The following is a 22530-nucleotide window of genomic DNA, read 5'->3' as shown; positions in this document are numbered from 1 at the left end:
ACTCTAACTTAAATACTTCAAAACTAGTAACGGAGCAGAGAAATATATGAATTTTTCAAAAAGTTTGATTTTTATGTTCTATTTTTAGAATAAAATTAAAATGACTATTGGCGCCAGACCAACATACAGTGTTTAATTGCATAATTCTATTCCTTTAGTTTCTAATTCTATAATTCTAATTCTTGAAATACTGTTCCAAGATAAATTTTATAAAATACATGTACCAGAGCCACCATAAGCAGGAAACACAGTGAAAGGGGGGGGATCAGGGCGTTTGCTGTGAGTCTGGGTCTCCTGCTAAAGTAAAATGTTTCACCCAAAAAGTCATCCAAATGACTGCTCAAAATGAGCCAAACAAGGACATCAATGGCCAAGTCAAAGTGGCTGAGTGTTGTGTTACTGTGACCAAACACCATGACCAAAAAGCAACTTAGGGAAGAAAGGGTTTATATGCTTATACTTCCAAATCCCTAGTCATTATGGAAGGAAGTCAGGACAGGAACTCAAATAGATCCCAAACCTGGAGGCAGGAGCTGATGCAGAGGCCATGGATGGGTGCTGCTTATTAGCTTGCTCCGCAGGCTTGCTCAGCCTGCTCCTTTATAGAACCTGGGACCTCCATCAGAGGGTCCCCAACCACAATGCACTGGGCCCTCCCACATCCATTACTGATGTTCACCCAGGCCCTGAGATCCCAAAAGGTGCTATGGCATCCAACAAATGCCGGCCATGTTTACACGTCTTACAATTGCTAGGCTTCTCACTTTAACATGTTAGCATTACATATAAACATGGCTGCTCCTCCCGAAGCTAGACAGACCACAGATGATGCTCCCAGATCACTGCAGTACATTAGGACTGTCACCACCCCAGCATCCTGGCATTGAGTGACAGCTCACAGACATCCAATCCTGAACTCTCCTCATGACAGTCTTTATCCAGACCCACTGTGAACAGGAGGTACTGAAGAGGGGATCCCCTCAATAGAGGGTTGTTCAAAGGGGTGACAGCAGGTGGCCTTAAAAGTAGAAAATCCCCTCTTTGGGAACTGCAACATGTCACTGTGGGTGAAAGCACTTGCTTGGCAAGCCTGCTAACCTCAGTTCAATCCTCGGAGCCCACAGTGGAAGGAGAGTAATGATTGCCAGAATCTCGTCACCCTGGCGGAGGGTTAACCACCCATTTTGGCATTAACAATCTTACACCACCTGGCTACACTAGGAAGCAATGACAAGCTTTACAATCATCAAGAAAACCACCTTATACTTGATAAATAAACATATGTGCCTATAAATATACACAGAGACATACAATTTAAAACTTAGGCACCACACATAAGAGAGTCCAAGGAGATTTTGTCTGTTTGAGTCTGGCTTACTTCTTTTCTTTTTAAATCTTTTTTTATTGATTTTATTGAGCTTTACATTTTTCTCTGCTCCCCTCCGTTCTTCCTCCCTTCTACCCTCTCCCATGGTCCCCATGATCCCAATTTACTCAGGAGATCTTGTCTTTTTCTACCTCCCATGTAGATTAGATCTATGTATGCCTCTCTTAGGGTCCTCATTGTTGTCTAGGTTCTCTGGGATTGTAAATTGGTTTTCTTTGCTTTATGTCTAAAAGAGTCTGGCTTATTTCACTGAGCATAGTGATTTCTAGTTGCATCTATTTTTCTTAAAATGTCAGGATTCAATTTTTCTTTATGGCTGCATAAAACTCCATTGTGTACGTGTGTCGTATTTGATTTATCCATCCATCTGGGCTGTCCCATTTCCTAGATACAGTGAACAGTGAACATCAATGTGGCAGGATGGGTAACGTAGTCCTTCAGGTACACACCCAAGAACAGAACAGCTGGGTTATATGACAGCTCTAATGGTAGTTTTATGAGGAACTTCCTCACCAATTTCCTTCATGGCTACGAAGTTTATACTCTCGTCAGCAGCAAATAGGGCTCCTTTTTCTCCATATCCTTGCCAGCCAGCACCTGCCTTTGGAAGTTTCTCAGATGACAGCTACCTTGGCTGGAGTGAGCTGGACTCTTACATTTTCCTGATGGCTAAGGAGGCCAATGCTTTGTGAAGTGTTTATTGGCTATCTGTGTCTCTTGCATGGAAAAAAGTCTGTTGGGTTCAGTAGTGGCTTTTGTTTTAAAGTTACCATTTTTCAGTACCAATTATCCTGGGAAAAGGTTAGCTTAAGAATTGTCATTACCATGACAATATGACTACTTTGCATCCATTTAAACAGATTGCTTTATGATTTGTTAATTTAAGAAAAACTGGCAAGAAACAAGCCAAGCTAAGGCCAGGCATTCATAACTAAGAATAACCCTCTTTGTGTGATTTACTTGGGAGGTGGGTGGCGGGCCCCCCCAAAAAAACAAGAGTAAAAAAATCAACAGAAACCAAAATTGCTGCTGCATGTCTGTCTGCAGCACTTGCATTTTCTTTCTTTCTTCCTTCTTTTTCCTTTGGTCACTATTTTACCTGTGTCTTGAGTTCCAGTTGTCTCAAGGATTTGTATTTTACAAAGTCTGTTATTTTTTTTAATCAATAAACAAGGTGAGGGTCAAGGATTTCTGTTTTAACAAGGCTTTTCTTTCTTTAGTCAATTACAAGGGGTAGGACAATATTCTCTCCATTTCTCTCCATCCATGAGCAGACACTGGAAATGCTAAGACCGCGTTCATTTTTATATCTTTGTTGCTCTTGGCGGTACTTCCGTTTCTGTTTGCTGTCATCTTTACCCAGAAAAATGTTATTCCTCCTTCCAATTCCAACTCTAGCACACTGGGTTCAGACCTTCTTCATCCTCATGAATCCCATCTCAGAACAATTATGCACCTTCTGAGCATTTGGGTCCTGGAGGTTTTCATTCAAAGAGCATAGACAAACAGAAGGCTCCATGGCCATCGCCACCAACGACTGGGAGACAAGAAGAACCAAGATCCACTGGGGAATTTACAAAAATGCGGCATTTGATGACATCTTTAAAGAAAAATGGAATTTATGCTTGGAAGAAATGATTCATGGTTATTCTAGACCATCAAACATAAGAAATCTGTATGTTTTACTGTGATGAGTTTGACAATAACAGCATGAAAAGTACTTTAGCAAAAACTTTATCAGTTTTGCTTATCAATATCACACACTAGTTTAACCAGTGTTTGTCTATTCAGATAACCCTCTGCTTCCTAATAAAAGCATGTTCAAATATAACCAGTATATAACAAGTAATTGATATATACATATCAAAATGATAATGTTATTTTTATTACCCCATTCCAACAGTTAAAGGTGTACTGAATGACCATTTGAAATTCCTCTATTGAGAATTCTGTTTTGATATTTACCCCATTTTTAACTGGATTATTTATATTTTTGAAATCTAGCTTCTTGGGTTCTTTATATATTTTGGTTGTTAGTCTTCTATTGAATGTGGAGTTAAAAATCTTTTATCAACCTATAGACTACCACTTTGCCTGACTGACAGCGTCCTTTGCCATGTGGAAGCTTTTCAGTTTCATGAGACCCTACTTATTAATTCTTAATCTTAGTATCTGCACTGTCAGTGTTCAGTTCAGGAAGTTGCCTCCTGTGCCAATGAGTTCAAGGCTATTCCCCTCTTTCTCTTCTATTAGGTTCAGTGTTTCTGTTTTTATGTTGAGGTCTTTGGTACACCTGGACTTCAGCTGTGCAAGATGACAGATGTGTATCTATTTGCATTCTTCTACACATCAACATCATTATGCCAGCAATATTTGTTGAAGATGATTTTATTTCTTCAGTGTGTTTTTCTGGATTCTCTATCAAAAATCAATTGTCCATAGGCAAGTGGATTTATGTTGAAATCTTGAATGGCAATTCTATGTTGGTTTTATTACTATAGCTCTGTAGTAGAGCTTGAAGTCAAGGATGGTGATGAATCTAGAAGTTCCTGTAGTGTACAGGATGGTCTTAGTTATCCTGAGTTTTTTGGTTTTTGATGGCATTGAGAATTGTCCTTTCAATGCCTATGAAGAACTGTGTTGGAATTTTGATGGGGCTTGCATCGACTCTGTAGATTGCTTTGGTTAGAATGGCCAATTTTACTTTGTCAATCTTACCAATCCATGAACATGGAAGACCTTTCATTGTCTGATATCTTCTTCAATTTCTTTCTCCAAAGACTTTAAGTTTTTAGTCACACAAGCCTTCTAACAACTTGTTTTCAGCTACCCCACAAGATTTTATAGTATGTGAGGCTATTGTGAATGTGTTGTTTTCCTGACTTATAAGATCATTTGTCATTTGTATATAGGAGGGCTACTGATTTCTTTTTGAGTTGGGAAATGAAAATCAAAATGACTTTGAGATTACATCTTACACTTGTCAGAATGACTAAGATCAATAACAAAAGTAACAGTTCATTCTGGTGAGGATGTTGATGTAGGTGTATCTTCTATCTATCTGTTGATTTCATTTGTTAATAAAGAAACTGCCTTGGCCAGCCCTTAGGTGGGTGGAGTAGACAGAACAGGAAGAAGGAAGTGAGGTAGATGGCTCAGTCAGATGCCACGCCTCTCCTAAGTTAGTCAGACCACTGTGCCTCTCCTGAGAGAGATGCGAGATGCGATGAAGCCAGCTGCCAGGCCAGACATGCTGAAACTTTCCTGGTAAGACACCACTCATGGTGTTACATACATTATTAGATATGGGTTAGTCAAGATGTAAATAAGAGGCTGAAAATAATGGGCCAGGCAGTATTTAAAAGAATACAATTTGTGTGTTGTTATTTGTGTGTTGTAAAGCAAGGAAAATCATTCCTCCATTGCTGGTGGAAGTGCAAACTTGTTCAGTCACTACGGAAATCAATGTGGCAGTTCCTCAGATAATTGGGACTTAATGACTGCAGGAACCAGGTGGGACAGAAATCCTGTCAACAGGAACATGATCCACTGAATTAACTGGGCTCACAGAGACTGAAGCAGCAGCAAGCATGGGGCCTGCATGGGTCTGCACCAGGTCCTCTGCATATCAGTTGCGGCTGTTAGCCTGTGTTTTGTGGGCTCCTCACAGTGGGAACAAGTGTGTCTCTGCTGTTAGCCTGTGTTTTGTGGGCTCCTCACAGTGGGAACGAGTGGGTCTCTGATTCTTGTTCCTGCTCTTGGGACTCTTTTCCTCCTGCTGGCTCACACTGTGTAGCCTCAATCTGAGGGCTTTTTCTTATCGTATCTTGCTTTGTGCTGTTTGGCTGTTGTCTCTTGGAGGCTGCTCTCCTCTAATGGAGGAAAGAAGCGGAGTGGATCTGGGGAAGGAGGAGGTGGGAGAGAGCCGGGAAGAACAGAAAGGGGAAACTGTGGCCAGGATGTATTGTATGAGAAAAGAATTCTATTTTCAATTTTTAAAAAATTGCATAACAAATAAATAAAGGTACTTGCATTCCAAAAAAGAGTCTGTATCTATATATACAATCTACAAAATATTACAAGTTGGTATTCCAACGTTTCCTTAGAAAAATACAAAAATAGATCAAAGGCAAAGTATAATTTGTCAGTTAGAACTATATTTCAGATAAAATGTGTATGCTTGACCACTTTCATTAAGCTGAGCTTATCAACTCATAAGTAAACAAAAATAGCTGTCTTTTGTCTAAGAACAAAAGCATGTCCTTAAAATGCCAATTAAAAAAGGAGTAACTGTGACAGGACTATAGAGCTAAGTCACTTATGAAAAACTATAATTATTTTTTGTTCATAATCACAGTTGCTACTAACATTGTGCTTTCGTCTGTAATACTATAACCTGGATCCACAGATGCTGTCTTCACAGCTGTAATGAGATAACGATGCTTAGGAGTGGATGAGAATACCACAAAGTGTAAATAAATTGGGGTTTCTCTAAAGAATCTAAAGATCACAGCCTGAACCTCTTCTAGGCATGGGCCTGTGCAGATCCACTACCCTCACGGCAGTCAAGCTGGGTCTGTTTAGAAAGCAAACGTTCCTGGTGCAAACTATCAACAACATACCGTCTCGCACAGGGTGCAAGCCTCTGGCTCAGTGCATTGCTCACAGGCCTAAGTGGCCTAATATGAGCTGACATAAGACCTACCAGGCTTACCGCTAAGAGAGCGGCTGGCTATCCCAGGCTTCTCTAAACCTGAAAGTCTGTGATGGTAAATGACATCAAATAAAAATAAACAAATATTGTTTTCTGTGTTTAAGAGATTCTTTAGATATACATTTTAAATATAATTTAGAGAACTATTTACTAAATTTTCTGACAATTACATAATTAAAGTAATGTAAACATGATTTTTCTCAAATAATAAATATTCATGACAAAGAAGCATGTATTTGTAACGAGTTAATATGGAACCTTACAAATCTGATTTTAATGTAATGTACCTGAACAAAATTAAAGAAAAATAATAATTTAAATGTACTGCCTTTTAAAATCACGTTTGGGAGGTAATAAATATTAAGAATAACTAGACAAATGATAGAAGAAAGTCACTCATGAAATACTGAGAGAAAGACACTGGTTCCTGTGAACTGAACTCTAGAGAAAGGAAGGCTGATGGGTTAAGTCACTCAGCAGTGACCTGAGTGTGCATCCCACCCACATACTCAAGGTGTGGTGCCATGTTCTCTCTGCATCCGCTCTAAGCCTCTAGGAAACTGTCGTATTTAAACATTTATTTTCTCAAAAGATTTGATAATATGTGAGTGAAAACAGCTTACAATAACATAAGCTTAACTAATGCAAAGCTAACATTCAAAAAAAATTAGTCAGACAACACAAAATCCATAGAAGTCCCAAAATATAACTCTTTGTACTTACAGTTGGCACTGGTCACCTTTGATTCCTTTAGTCGTACAGAAACACTTCCCTGTGTGCAGATGACAGATGTTCGCATGGCCACTGCATGTACAAGCTGTAAGTCAGAAACCAATGTGTTATTAAGTGTTATTAGCATCGCATTTTATGAGGCAATTTCCTCATGCCATATAAGCTATTTTTTCACTTAATGTGAAAACTTTGCAAAACTCTTTACAATCCCCAGGAATGCCCTGCATCTATCCTGCACCTAAGTACTTCTCTTATTCTCCTTTGTGCTTCTGTTTGCGATCTGATACATGAGATTCATGATGTAAGTGTTCAAAAGATAGCAGGTGTAGTGGTGCACACCTCCAATCCCTCGTGTGGGAGGTGAACACACATTGGTGCACACCTCCAATCCCTCATGTGAGGCGAACACACCGTGGTGCACACCTCCAATCCCTCGTGTGGGAGGTGAACACACATTGGTGCACACCTCCAACCCCTCATGTGAGGCGAACACACCGTGGTGCACACCTTCAATCCCTCATGTGAGGCGAACACACCGTGGTGCATACCTCCAATCCCTCGTGTGAGGTGAACACATGGTGCATACCTCCAATTCCCTTGAGATTATTCTCAGAATTATTACTTCAGAATACTAAATCAAACATTGCATTGCACAATGACACGATTAGTTTAGTTGTAGGAACAAAAATCCCAATTTTCTCTTCACTATTTTCTAACACCGCTGCCTAAACAATACCTAAGCAACAATGAAGACACCAAGAGATGAGCTAACATAAAACAAGAAACATTCATGGGACCTAAACAAACAGGCAACTAGGAAATATTGGAAATGGGAGAAAGAGGCTTCCCCAGGAAAACACCCCCCCCCCCAGTTGTTTATCTAAAGCAAAGTGGTCGGCCCTGAAATCATTACTGAAGCTGGAAAATAAATTTGGACCATACAAGACCAACCCAGCACACCCAGGAGCTGAGACAGACAGACAGACACTGGGAAGGAACGGCTGGAGCCTGCACACCAGCCGCAGAGATCACTCAAACGAGTACAAGGCGTAGATTTAGGGTTTGAGATCCCGAAACCAAAAAGTAAGGATTTCTGAATTTCTGACATTGTTTGGGCAATTATTTTGACACTGCTGTGATTTAAATAAGAAATGTCCCTCATGGGCTCATGAATTTGAACACTTCTCTCCCGCTGAGAAGACAGTTTAGAAGGTTATGGAACTTTTAGGAGGCAGACAGGAGGCAGGATTTCAGAGATTACAATCCTTGATGCAACTGCTGTTCTCTCTCTCTCTCTCTCTCTCTCTCTCTCTCTCTCTCTCTCTCTCTCTCTGTGTGTGTGTGTGTGTGTGTGTGTGTGTGTGTGTGTGTGCGTGCATGCACGTGCCTCTGTCTCTCTGTCTCTCTGTCTTGCTCTCTGTCTCCCCACTTCTTATGCGTAGATAAAAATGTCATCACCCAGTGTCTTTAATTAAGAAGCAAACAATGGCCAGAACGCATGCGAACATGGAGAACTTTGATGGATGACTACTGGAAACACAAATGTGTCCCGCTGTGTGCCTGGAGTGAATCAAAACAGTCAATGTAGAATGAGCAGATGACAGAGCCAACCAAGTGCTAGCAAGGTAGAAAATGACAAATAAAAAATAAAATGTAAGTATGTGCTTATAACATACTTCACAACTAAGAAACTGGAAGACAGCTCAGATGTCCATTAACTAATAATTATTTTGACATGATATAACAAAGTAATATTATTTGACAATAAAAGTTAACACTTCTCATACATGATTAAACTTAAACCTAATGAGTCTTTAGAACATCTTATTACAAGAAAATTTCAAGAATAATTCAACCTATAGCGATGGATTTCTAACTGCCAGGGAGAAGGGGGAGCAGGACGGTAAGGGGGAAGCTGTTAATCGGGTAGGGTGCTTTGCATGTTTTCTAGTTATGATTTTGTTCTTTTGTTTCTGTAGAGCGAGTAATGAAAACTCTGTCAAATAAGACTGCAATCATCAGGGTCCATCTCTGTCAATACTAAAACTCACTGGGTTGTGTTTGAGAAGACGGCAACTTCTGCTGCATCTTTGTTATATCTTACTAAGGCGGTCTTAAAAGTTTGGGTTTTGACCACATTATAAAATATAAAACATTTTATGAATTTGGAAAACAGATTATCAATATACTAGTCGATACATACTTGTTAGGTAGAGTATACAGTAAGTTTTGTATTAAAATAGTCCCAAACATCTGGTATTTGCTAAAAGAGATTCACTAACACATTATATATATATATATATATATATATAGAGAGAGAGAGAGAGAGAGAGAGAGAGAGAGTCATACAAAAATTTGCATATTTCCCTTAATTTTGTGTAATTTAGTATGTAAATATAGTATTTCAGAAATCTACAAATGAAAGATAAGATGTGAAACAAAGAATAAAGAATATCATTAACAAATAAATAAACACCAAGATATATGGTTAATATGTAACTGCTGGAAAAATGAATAAACATTCTTAACATAATCTGAACAATTTAAGATAAATATTGAGGCATATTTAATGAATACTAAAATTAATGTATATTAATATTTTAAAGCTTGGATTTTATTTATCCTTTCTGGAAAAGCATTATAGTTTTTCTTATAACAGAACTCTTGCAGATTTTCTTTTTTAAAAAAACTATCTTTGAATAGTTACTTTAATAATTTCTGGAAAAACATATTAAAATACCTTTTATGTGAGCTCATTTTGCAAGAATTCCCCTGTGTACTGGGCTTCAGAGTAAAGCAGCACAAATGCACCTAACGCAATTGTTTAAATTTATACTTCACAGCAGTTTCTGTACTATTCTGTGTTGTCAGCATCCGAGACCACTGCTTTCTGCTGAATAAGCACCTATGAAACCATCATGCTGTGGCCTTTGGTTTGGGAAATTTTATTTGGCAATGATTTTATAGCCTAGATACACACTAGAGGGATATGACATAGTCACATGTATTTCTGTCCCCATGAAGATAAAGCTGCAGTAGCAACTTATAGCAAAACCAAGCAGTGAGGACAAAAAAGGAGGTAGAAGGGTTACTCAGCCGAGCTACAGACGACGAGCACACTGTGGGAACACAGAACCAGCAGTCATTTCCCACAGAACAACAGCTTCTGGAGCTTTGCAGACCACGCCATGTAATCTCTTTTGCATTCTTCTGTGCTAATTATCTTAGTGAAAAGTCATATATCTTACTGATTAGACATCTAATATGGTAAAATTTTACATAAGGCAAAGGTATAAAGGACCACATAATAAAAAATTCTGTTATTCACACTTGCAATAGGCTCTCCCAGTCTTCTGTCAGTCTTGCTAGCCTTGAGAAGCAAGATGAAGAAAACGCCCAAACCTCAGTTTCATCTGAGTAAGAGTAAATGGGTAAAGGCGCACACCTGGCTGCTGCAGTGTGGGTAAGGGCGCACACCTGGCTGCTGCAGTGTGGGTAAGGGCGCACACCTGGCTGCTGCTGTGTGGGTAAGGGCGCACACCTGGCTGCTGCTGTGTGGGTAAGGGCGCACACCTGGCTGCTGCTGTGTGGGTAAGGATGCACAACTGGCTGCCGATGTGTAGGAAAGGATGCACATCTGGCTGCTGGTGTGTGGGTAGGAGTGCACATCTGGCTGCTGGTGTGTGGGTAAGGGAGTACATCTGGCTGTTGATGAACCCACTAAAAGACATGCACACCCATTCTTCCAGACACAATTCTGCAGAGAACTGCTGTGGATACTTGAATAACCCTGTGATTGGAAACCTGGGCATGCTCAGACAGGAACTAGACAGTACAATCTACCCATCCAAGCACACAAACATTACTGGCTGATTTTTTCTTTCATGTTGCCAAATTCTTCAAACTGGTAACTTTCTTGTCTGACTTGCTCAGCATTCCCTGTGTTGCTTATTCTCTCTGTCATGCACTGGAGTGAAATTATTTACTTATTCGTATCCTCTTTCAGGTCACTGTATTTTACCAAATAAATAAATAAATAAATACATAAATACATAAATACATAAAACCTTTATACATAGTCTTTATCTGCAAAATAGTTACAATTGTAATAATTGTAAATTATTATAAATTATAAATAGAATTTAATAGACAGTCAGTAAAAGCTATTAGCAATATTATTGGCATAAAAAATGACCAACAATATGAAATAAACTTGAGGATGATGCAGGAAGCTTGACCTATGATAAACATGTGAACTACAAAGGATATAAAATGTGTCTGACGCATGGAAAACGTGGATTTGAAAGTAAAAGAGTCTGGTTGGAAACATAGCACTTGATTTAGCACTTTAAAGAACACATATCAGAATGGAACCAATGCATGTCCAGTTTCTTATGTTAACTTCCAGTCTCCTGGAATATTTAAATAAATGTTTTCAGTTTGGGAATAGTATTTCCATATAAGACTTAAAATATATCTTTTAAGTTTCACCAAAGGATTGATATTTTAACCTAGCAGAAATGTAAGTACATATGTGAACACACATGCATGTGTGTCTATGTAGATGGGCAGACAGGGGTGTCTGTGTGCAGATGAGAGGACAGGAATGCGTGTGTGTGTGCGTGTGCATGTGTGCAGATGAGAGGACAGGAGAGCGTGTGTGTGCGCGTGTGCATGTGTGTAGATGAGAGGACAGGAGTGCGCGTGTGTGTGTCTGTGTATAGATGAGAGGACAGGAGTGTGTGCATGCGTGTATGTGTGTGTGTAGATGAGAGGACAGGAGTGCGTGTGTGTGTGTGTACGTGTGTGTATAGATGAGAGGACAGGAGTGTGTGCGTGCATGTATGTGTGTGTGTAGATGAGAGGACAGGAGTGCACGTGTGTGTGTGTGTGTGTGTGTGTGTGTATAGATGAGAGGACAGGAGTGTGCGTGTGTGCACGTGTGTGTGTGTGCGCGCGTGTGCGTGTGTGTATAGATGAGAGGACAGGAGTGTGTGCATGCGTGTATGTGTGTGTGTAGATGAGAGGACAGGAGTACACGTGTGTGCGTGTATATGTATAGATGAGAGAACAGGAGTGCGCATGCGTGTGTGTGTGGGTGTGGGTGTGTGTGCGTGCGTGTGTGTATAGATGAGAGGACAGGAGTGTGTGTGTGTGTGTATAGATGAGAGGACAGGAGTGCGCGTGTGTGTGTGTGTGTGTGTGCATGTGTGTATAGATGAGAGGACAGGAGTGTGTGCGTGCGTGTATGTGTGTGTAGATGAGAGGACAGGAGTGTGTGCGTGTGCGTGTGTATAGATGAGAGGACAGGAGTGCGTGTGTGTGTGTGCGTGTGCATGTGTGTAGATGAGAAGACAGGAGTGCGTGTGTGTGCGCGCACACGTGTGCATGTGTGTAGATGAGAGGACAGGATAATCTCAGGTGTTGTTCTTCAGGCACCAAATGCCTTTGAGATTTTCGTATTCTTCAGTGACCTGCACCTCTCGGGTAGGTGAGGGTGGCTGGGCAGTGAGGCTGAGGCACCTGTCCCCTCCCTTCCACAGCACTGGAACTGAAGACAACAAACCTCAGACCCGCCTGTCTTTCCACGAGTTCCAAGGAGCCAACTAGGCCCTCAAGCACTTCACTTACTGAGCCTCCTCTGTACCCCCAAAATCATGTTTATTATTAAGATATAACAAAGGAAGTAATTTTTTTAAAAAACAGATAGTACCAAATTCTTATGACATAAAATTTCAGGCAATATATTATAATATGGCTAAATATCACATCTAAAGAAATAAAAGAAAAAATGTTGATCCACTAGATGAAAGTATCTCTATCTAGTCCCAAATGGACAAGTATTTGACTTCTTCTGCCCCTAAAGCCATTGTTTTCCAAACTCGAGACAGTAAAAAACCACTCATGCATAAAGAGCACAAAAAGTGACTATGTCATTATCAAACCTGGTGAGCCCGAGGGCCACATTATAGAAACAAATACATTTCAGAGAATTATACCTAAAGGGGAAAATCACTAGATTTGTCCAAGTTGAATCAAATGTTAAAGTTAAGAAAGAAGGAAAATAGACCTTTTTGCAAATAAAACTAGGAAAAGCAACCCTGAGTAAGGAAATAACACTAGGAAGAGCAACCCTGAGGAAGGAAATATCACTAGGAAGAGATACCCTGAGGACGGAAAAATCACTAGGAAGAGAGACCCTGAGGAATGAAATATCACTAGGAAGAGAGACCCTGAAGAAGGAAATATCACTAGGAAGAGAGACCCTGGGGAAGGAAATATCACTAGGAAGAGAGACTCTGAGGAAGGAAATATCACTAGGAAGAGAGACCCTGGGGAAGGAAATATCACTAGGAAGAGCGACCTGAGGAAGGAAACAAACACGGACATTTCTTAGTTTCTGTTAGGAGAGATGCACATCCCCTTGGAGACAGCGGTCCCTGGGGGATGTAAGAAGTTGGTGAGGGAAAGAAACACACCAGGCCATGATGGTCAGGAGGATCTTGCAGCCTGACTAACAGTCAGAGAGCTTCTTTATTTATACAGAATTCAGTAAGCAGGGATACATTTATGTTGTTCCAAAACACAGATCATATCATTTTTGTTTGGGGACATGTTATTTCACTTCCTCTTGCTCCTCTCTTAGTCATCATTAACGAACTATGACAGAACAGTTATCATTCCCAATCATTTTCTCTCATTTTGACATTATTGATAAAGAGTTATCACTGCTACTCATTAACCCCATAACCCAATTTTGAAGAATCTAGAGGCATATGACAGCCTGGTAGCTGGTTTCTCAGGCTGGTAGCTCTGGTTGCTTCAAGAATGCTAGGACCAAAACAAACTCAAGCTGGGAATAGCGACAAGTCCCAAGCAATGTTTATTAAATCTTAATGGCCAGAGTGCCCAGGGAAAATCTCCAGGACAAAGCTGCTGCTGATGTAATATAATGTCTGTGTTGTATATATTTATAGACTCTGTCTAGTTGTCTAATCCTGGCATTCTGTTGTCCTTGGCCCTAGGACACCACAGTGGCTCTGCATGAGCTAACTGTTCTCAGAAAGGGAGGTCCTGACATCTCATTCTTCCATCATCTTCCCACTCCATTCTTTGCTCATCCATGGAAGTCTCTGGGTAGGGTAGAGGTACCTTCAGCTCACCTACCTTTGTTGCTGTCTGTGCCACGTCACTGCCGGGGTGTACAGTGGGAAGAGGCTTGTATCCTTATCTGTGGTCAACTCCTCCAGCCACCGAATCTCGGTGACCTGTTACCTGTTTAAGTTGACTTTGTTTTGATTATCTTGTTCCTGAGTAAGTAGAGGGACAGATGTTTCAAGAATATCTCATAGCCTCATAAAGAGACCTCTGGCTTCTTTATGCGTGTCACGACCCCCAGAGCATATGGAAGACCATCAAGTAGATGAGGATATCTCCCAAAAGCGCAGGGGGAGAGGGGTAATATGCTCAGGACTGTCCTGGACATACTGCTTAGAAATAGCATTCCTGGGAGAAGGCATAATCGATTCATAAGAAATTTTCCATCAATCCAATATCCCCAAATTGTACAAATATTAAAAGTCTCCGAAGTATGCAAAAGGTGGAGATGAAATCCACAGGCAGCACCGTAGCCATCGTATGGCTCAGCCTTGCTGGATCTTTTCTATGCGGCCGTGCTGGCACTATGACTTCTGCCGCCCCCACCAGATACGGCTATGCTAGTTTCTGATCAACAAAAAGATCTCCTCATCCTAGTAGCAAAGTGGTACTGACTCTCCTGAATCCTACCCCAGGCCTTAAAATGCTACTGTCATACTCTAGAATGTTTATCATATATTAAATATTTCCATAAGTCAATTACTAATAGAAACTACCAGGACACCAAAAAAAAAAAAAAAGTAAGTTTTGTGGATGAAACTTTACTAAAACCAAACATGAGTGCATGGCTAAGAAAAAAAAATTATTTGTAATACAAGTCAAACTCATTAAGTATTTTGTAATAAATTTAGCCAAAAGAATAAGAATAGAAGAAGAAAAACTATTCGTCATACAGGACAGGAAAAGTATTTTCTTTTTGCACTTATATTTTACAAATAAACAAGCATAAGAAATCTAGTCAGCTATTTTATGGCTAATAACATACTTAGCTGCTTTATGTGAAGAATGAATTATAATGAGAAGCACGCTACCAGTAATGACTATAGGAAACTGAAGTATACATTAGCACACTGTCCTCAGCTATCAGGGGACCACTAAATTATCTCTGGAATGGGGTTTTCCCAGAGCACTCAATCAGAATCAATCTCTTTCTCCCTTATTTGATCATCTGTTTTAGTCATAATACAATGACAGTATTCCATAATGTTTGTAAATTTAAGTTATAACGTACTTGGTGGCAGTCAGTAGGCATTCAATCACGACGTGACGATGTCAAGGATAATTCTTCCTTATAAAGAACTGCAAGAGGTGCACTTGCTGCCAACTCCAGAAAAAGTCACTATTTTCTTCTACTGCAATTTATACGTCAGTTTCGAGAGAATATTTTTAAAGGTATACCAAAAATACATCACTTTGAATATATTAATTATAACTTCAGAGTCCCCAAATATGTCAGCGTCCCATTAAGGAAATGAAATTGAAAAGCACCTCCCCTTGGAGGAGCTCAACCAAGAGCAAGCCTAGACTCGAATTCTATGCCTCCCTGTGCCTTCTGTCATTTTCTGTCTGTTGTATGGGTCTGAATCTGTGCCTGCTGGGTGCTGCCTTGTTTTGTCTGCCCTGCCTTTATGTCTGAGTCCTATAAAGGGTTTTTCGTGGTGTTTATTGAACAGGGTAGAAAGCATCACATGGGGGAAGGAATGAGGGACACTTCACACACATCTTTAACAGAGTTTTCAAGGGACAAAGTCACTAGCTCCAGCTGCCCCCAGTGAGGCTACCAAGCAATGTCCATGGGTTGTCAACGCTTAAAATGCTTCATTTTATAAAGAGCTTTCAATCCATCTGCTGTTTCTATGATTTACTCTCATAGCTACACACATGCATGCTGTATGTGAAGGCAGTGGCATGCATGAGTAGTTAATCTTACAGTTACGTAGCCATGACTTTTTGTGAGACCAAATCTCGCAGGAAGGTCACAAAGGGATAGCCTGAGCTCCACAGAGAGTTGTGGGACAGCCTGGACAACATAGTGAGACCCTGAGAAACAACAAGTGTACAGGGTGCATTCATGTTGGTAGTAAGCTAACTGCTCGGACAATCCAAGGTCAACAGGGTGGCTGTACATAGTTCTCTTAAGGAAGAGGTTAAACAAACTTTTTACACAGTAGGAGAGCAATCCCAAATGACCTCAAGCTGTATACATTAGTCACAGTCCAGTGAAATCTTCAGTTTCTTTGACTGTAAGAGATATTTTCATAATAATTAACCACCAAATTTGGATTAAAAATTATCTTTCTGTCAAATATTTTTGGGTGGTCCGCTCTGGGGTGCCATGCTGAGCAGAAGCTGCACCTTTCAGCCAAAGCCTCTCCCTGTTTCAATTGTTTGGTTTGTTGTTTGTCTTGTTTTGTCTTCTGAGGTGGCGTCTCATGACTTAACTCACAGAAGCCTTGAACATCATAGTATGTAGCCTTGAATACACGATTCTCCCGTGTTAGCAGCACCCAGTGTTAGGATAGCAGACGTGTGTCCCCATGCCCACCTGTGTTATTCAATTTTATTAACATACTAAAACCTACCAACGTTATGAATGATGACCACCACAATTTCACCACAGGAGCAAGATTAGGGGTTAGTTTCAGGAGACTCTCACCCAAGAGGCTCGCTCAGTCGGCCATGTGCTTGCAACACAAAAATCAATGTCCAAGCCCCAAAACTCATGCACAAAAAAGAAGTAGTTGGGCCTGGGCTGTCCAGATGAGTGTGTGGTAAGAGACTCGCGCTGCACAGGCCAGGCCTGCATCCTTCAGCAAGGCTAAGGAAAGAGGAAAGAAGTGACTGCACACCATGAACATATGAGCAACTCGTGCACTCCATGGGAGATAGACAGAAGAAATGCAAAAATGACATCAAGTTGTCGTGGCAATCATAGAAAGGGTGAATAGGGGGGTATATAATCAAAATATACATACATATGAAATTGTCAGCAATAAACGTATTACTGTTTAAAAATTGTTCACTGACTTACACACATGTACCATGGCATGTATGTTCCCACCCCTGTAAATGTGTACACACACATACATGTACACACATATACTCAATAATAATAAATAAATGTTTTTAAATCGGGGGATTCTAGCATTAGCTTGCAATCCTAGAGCAGGGCAGGTGGAGAACACAGATCCCTGATGCTCTCTGGCAAGCCAACACAGCAGCTGGCGAGTTCAGGTCAGAGATAATGCCTCAAAAAACAGCAGACTGAGGAACAAGTGAGGTAACCACTCTAACATGCATACAATATCCATACCAGTCTCAAACACATGTGGGCCTGCAAATAAATACATGTGTACACACATGCACATGTACACACATACACATGCATACACACACACACGAATCTCACTGAATATTTGTTTTTATCAATATAAGATAGCTTCATTTTGCTAATAAGGAAACTGGGAACTAAATTTACCCAATGTGATAGTGGCAAGCAATAACAAGCAATATGGTACCAAATTCAAACTATTTTGTTGTTGTTGTTGTTTTCAATACAGGTTTCTTTGTATGACCTTGGCTGCCCTGGAACCAGCTCTGTAGACTATGCTGGCCTCCAACTCACAGAGATTCACCTGTCTCTGCCTCCCAAGTGCTGCCCAACTCAAAATTCAAACTCTTAACAACACTGTATTCTACAAAACTATCAATGGTTATAGACATGTAATCTAATACAAATCTACAATTACACATAAAAGATCCTAAAAAAGCATGTTTAATCATTAATTATAGCAACTAACTATAAATGCTATGATCTAAAAACAATCATAAAATTACCCAATTATATAGCATTGGCAATGTTTGACCGACCAGTTTTCAGAGGTTAAGCTTCTAAAAGAAGCCGTAAGGACCTGGAGGGATGGCTCAGGGGCTCAGAGCACATTCCACTCTGCTCTGAGAGGACCCTCGCTCAATGCCCAGAACACGGCAATAAATACATGCTTTCTGGCTTTTTAAATTTTAATTTTAGTCATCACAACATAATTTCCCAATGTGACATGATGTTTACTAGTTAGGTAACTAATGTGGCCGTTAGGAAGATCAGTTATTTTTATAGATCACAAACACCAAGATATCATTGTGCCACATTTAAGACCTAAAAAAAGTTAAGGATTATTTAAAGTTCATAAAAATCTATAACAATGAATAAGATAGACATCAATCCTTCATTCCATTTAATTTTCTATTTACTGTGCCTTAGCTTGCCAGATGTGCCATGTCAGTAAAAGAAATTAATTTGGAATAATTGAACGAGTTTTAAATCTAGTAGAGGAACACTATCCCCAAAGGGGAACATATTTCTCAATATGTTCTGCCTGCTGAAAATATAAAATCTTCATAACAATTTAAATTATTTCATAGCTATTATAAAGTGAAGTTTTCTTTTTGCCCATATTGGCAAATGTCTGTAGAATCACTCATATACATTCTGACATATGACAAAAGTGTATCCAACAAAGGCTAGAGAGATGGCTCAGTGGGTAAGATCACTGGATGCCCTTCCACAGACCCCAGTTTGATTCCCAGCACCCTCATAGTAGCTTACACATCTGTAACTCCAGTCCCAAAGGATCTAACACCCTCTTCTGGTCTCTAGGGGTACCACAAACATGTGACACTGTACACTCAGGCAGAACATCCATGCAAATAAGATAAAAATAAGTATTCATTTTTAATTACAAAACAGAAAACCTACATAAAGTAGACTTCATCAATATGATCAAAATATATTGTATGAAAAAAATTTAAAAAATCAAAACATAATTTAAGAAATCGAAATTTTTGTATTTTATTTTTAAAGTTTCAGTGTTTTAATTTATGCATCTGTTAGTGTGTCTATGATTGGTACCTGTGTGTGTGATTGTGTGTCTGTGACTCTCTGTGCATGTCTATATCTGTGTCTATGCATGTATATGTGTGTCTGTGTGCATGTGCACTTGAAGGAAAAAGATGACGTCAGATACCTGGGAGCCAGAGTTATAGGAGGCTATGAGCCACCTGACACGGGTACTTGGAACCAAACGCATGGAGGAACAGAGAGTGTCCCTAACTACTGAACAATCTTTTTAACCCCTGAAACTTTCTTTTCAAATCTTTGAAAATAACATATTTATCTATTTGGTTTTACCAAAAAAAGGGGGAGACATGGCAAAATTTCTCAGTTCCTAACTTGTAGTTCACCCCCACAAGAAAGCTAAAAAAGAATGAAAATAAGATAAAAATGAACTTTGGTCTTCCATCTCTCCCACCTCTCCATCCATCTCGGTACCGGAGCCATGTCATGGGAGTGTGTCATGGGAGCGTGTCATGCAGTCTACCTCCTGTCCACACAGCTTTACTTGCAAATGTTCATGGTGTAATATGTTGTTGGTCAGGTCCACAGCCTCTGGCTTTGGCACAGCATCAATACTGGACCCCACCAATGTCCCACCCAACATCCTACTATTTCCCGAGTCATGGAGATCCACAGGACCAGGCCCCTCACACTCCAGCAGGTCACAAATGGGGTAGAAGCTGGACCTCAAAACTTTGATATTTTAAAGAACAGACATTATTTTTTTAAAAAAAGAGAATCTACAATGTAGAAGAAAATATCTGGTAATCGCAGTCTTATAAGGTTATTATAGAGATGTCTTATAATTTGGGGGGAATGAACAACAACAAAACAAACCCATTATTAAAAACGGACTAAAGCTCTGAAAATAATTTCTCCAGAAGCACAATAGCAATAGCACAAACAAAAAATGGCACAGAGACTCAAACAGGTATTTATACGCCCATGTACATAGCATGTGTTACTCAAAATATCCAAATGTAGATTTATTCAAGTATCTCTCAAAAGATGGCCTGGAGAGATAAAAATATAGTTTAAACAGATGGCAGAATGTGGTTTAGCCTAAAAAGCAAAGAACCAAAACTGTGATTCTACTCATACAAGGGACCTGGTCAAACTCAGCATTCTGTGGTGGCCACAGGTCGTAAGATGGAAAGACTGGCACAGAGCAGTGGGCGGTGCAGAGCAGGGGCGGTACAGAGGAGTGGGCGGTGGTAGACAGAGAAGTTCCTTCACAAGAGGAAAAAAATCTGGGCGAAAATCAACACTGCAAATGCACTTGGTTCTGCCATCACATCCACTTAAAGGCGTTAAAATAAACCTCACATGTTGACTGAGGTTTACTGTCCTGTCCAGTTTCCACAGTTGCTAAATTCCAAAGAAATCACACAGAGGTCTACATTAGTTATAAACTGATTGGCCCATTAGCTCAGACTTTTTATTAACTCATAACTTATATTAGCCCATTATTCTTATCTGTGTGCCACGTAGCTTGATACCTTTTTCAGCCAGGCAGTCACACCTTCCTTTTTCTTTGGCTGGGCCAGGACTGCCAAGAAAGCTTCCCTCTTCCCAGAATTCTCCTGTTCTTCTTGACCTGCCTCTACTTCCTGTCTGGTGATCCCACCTATACTTCCTGCCTGGCTACTGGCCAATCAGCGTTTAATTAAAATATAATTGACAGAATACAGACCATTGTCCCACACCACCCACGCAATGGCTGTTTTAGCACTAAATGAAAGATAAGCCAGGCGATGGTGGCACACCTTTATCCCAACACTCAGGAGGCAGAGGTACACAGATCTCTGTGAGTTCGAGGCCAGCCTGGTCTACACAGTGAATTCCAGTACAGGCTCCAAAGCTACAGAGAAACGCTGTGTCTCGACAAACCAAAAACATAAAATCAAAAACAAAAACAAAACCCATGAACACCAAACTACCACAACCCAGCAATTCACTCCTGGGATTTGATCCAGAAGAACTGGTGAGAACCATTAAACAAAAGTCCACAATGGTGACAGCACCACCCACAGGGCCGGAGCCGGAAAACAGCCACCATTAACAGAGGGATAACACAGCCAGGGGCCAGCTCCTCCCCCTCCTCACACAGCGTATTCCTTGGGGTATCCAGACTCTCTTGTATCTGAATTCCACAGCCTGGTACACCTGAGTGTATCTCATGTGCTCCTCTACCGCATGCAGGCCCTGAAACCTTACACACCCAAAACCTTAAAATGATACAGAATCTTTTTTTAATCTTGGATAGAAATATTTCCACTCATTTCCCCTAGGAAATCTGTTCTTGCAAATGGACCCTTAGCTCTTGCTAAACCCAAGAATCCCATTCACTGAATGAGCTTGGGTCAAGCTCTCACACATGAAGTTAAAAACCTCACACCCTCTGCTTTTCCTCCAGTTCCACCGTCCCTTCCTTCGTTCCCTCCTGTACCAAGCTCTCCTCCTCTCTGGCTGGAGACCCCGTCTTTGGTCTTCTCTTTCTCCCTTGACTCTCCTGATGACCACAACCAGTATGACTTTGCACACAATATACATACTAGAAGCTTCCACCTCAGGGCTGTTCCAGAAGGCCACACCTCCGCCTCTCAGGACCCCGTCAACATCTCCACTCTGAAGTCTAGAGGTATTTGAAACAACATGGCCCAAACTACTTGTTTTCCATCTCCATCTTTTCTAGCTGTGGCCAGGCTGAAGGCCACCTTTTCTACATCCCACATCAAATCTAATGCTTTCTACGGCCTCTCACACAGCGCCTGGCCCAGGCTGCCATAATCTCTCACGCTATTACAGTAAGCTTCCCACTGGACGTGGAACCTCGACTAGTTACTTAGAAAACAGTACCTAAAATGACCCTGCTTCACACCCAAGTGTCAGTGGGTCTTCAGAGTTCTTACAGCTCCCACACGACGCCGTGCTCCCTCTCGTGCCCGCCCGTGTCTCCAGACACATCATCTGTCACCAGTTCATGATGAGTATTTCCCTTTCTATCACTAGTTCTAGGGAGATTTATCAGAGCTGCTAGTTTTGTCTGGAACATTCTTTTCTCAAAAACTGTGAAAAACTTCTTCATTACGCTCCAGAACTAGATGGCGAGACACTACCAGGGACGCCACATCCGTGAGCCACAGGGACACGGAGAGATCAAACTGGTACCGATCTGGCTCTTCATCACTACTGGCTAATTTCAAAGTAGCAGAAGGCTATGTACAAAACTAAGGGGAAAATGTAATCCACAGTTACCCGGCCGTGAACACCAAGACCTACAATAATGACCAGCACAGCAAGGTATGCCCACTGACAACACTGACATGTTCCAGCATTAATTAACCTTCTATTGGACTGAAGGCCTACTCTACAAGACAAAATTCATACCTGGTTACTGGACCAAGAACCATTAGCTGACTGAGTCATAAATTCTAGGAAAGAATTTACTGCCAGCATTCTGCTAAATGCACACAGCAGTAACCTGCACTCCATATACATACCTGGTCTATTAGACCAATGCGCTAATAAGATCTCAGCTGCCGTCAGGAGAACTTCCTATTGCAGAAGATGGCAATTAACAGAGACTGGCGGCTGGACTCACAGCTGGTCAAGGTGCAGAGCATAAGAAACTTTAGTGCTCAG

General features: G+C 40.7%; 1 protein-coding gene across 1 annotated transcript in view; it reads right to left on the bottom strand.

Annotated features, from left to right (window-relative positions):
* The window catches only part of Atrnl1 (attractin like 1), a 545233-nt gene that overhangs the window by 406645 nt on the left and 116058 nt on the right, over nucleotides 1-22530 (bottom strand). The window contains exon 21 of the mRNA XM_042054482.1: nucleotides 6825-6918. Coding sequence (XP_041910416.1) covers nucleotides 6825-6918 — 94 coding nt within the window. The remainder of the gene's footprint in view (nucleotides 1-6824; nucleotides 6919-22530) is intronic.

The sequence above is a fragment of the Arvicola amphibius genome, chromosome 1 (assembly GCF_903992535.2).
Source record: "Arvicola amphibius chromosome 1, mArvAmp1.2, whole genome shotgun sequence".
Taxonomy (NCBI): domain Eukaryota; kingdom Metazoa; phylum Chordata; class Mammalia; order Rodentia; family Cricetidae; genus Arvicola; species Arvicola amphibius.
Note: the sequence above shows the minus strand (reverse complement) of the source record. Positions and strands in the feature narration are given on the sequence as shown.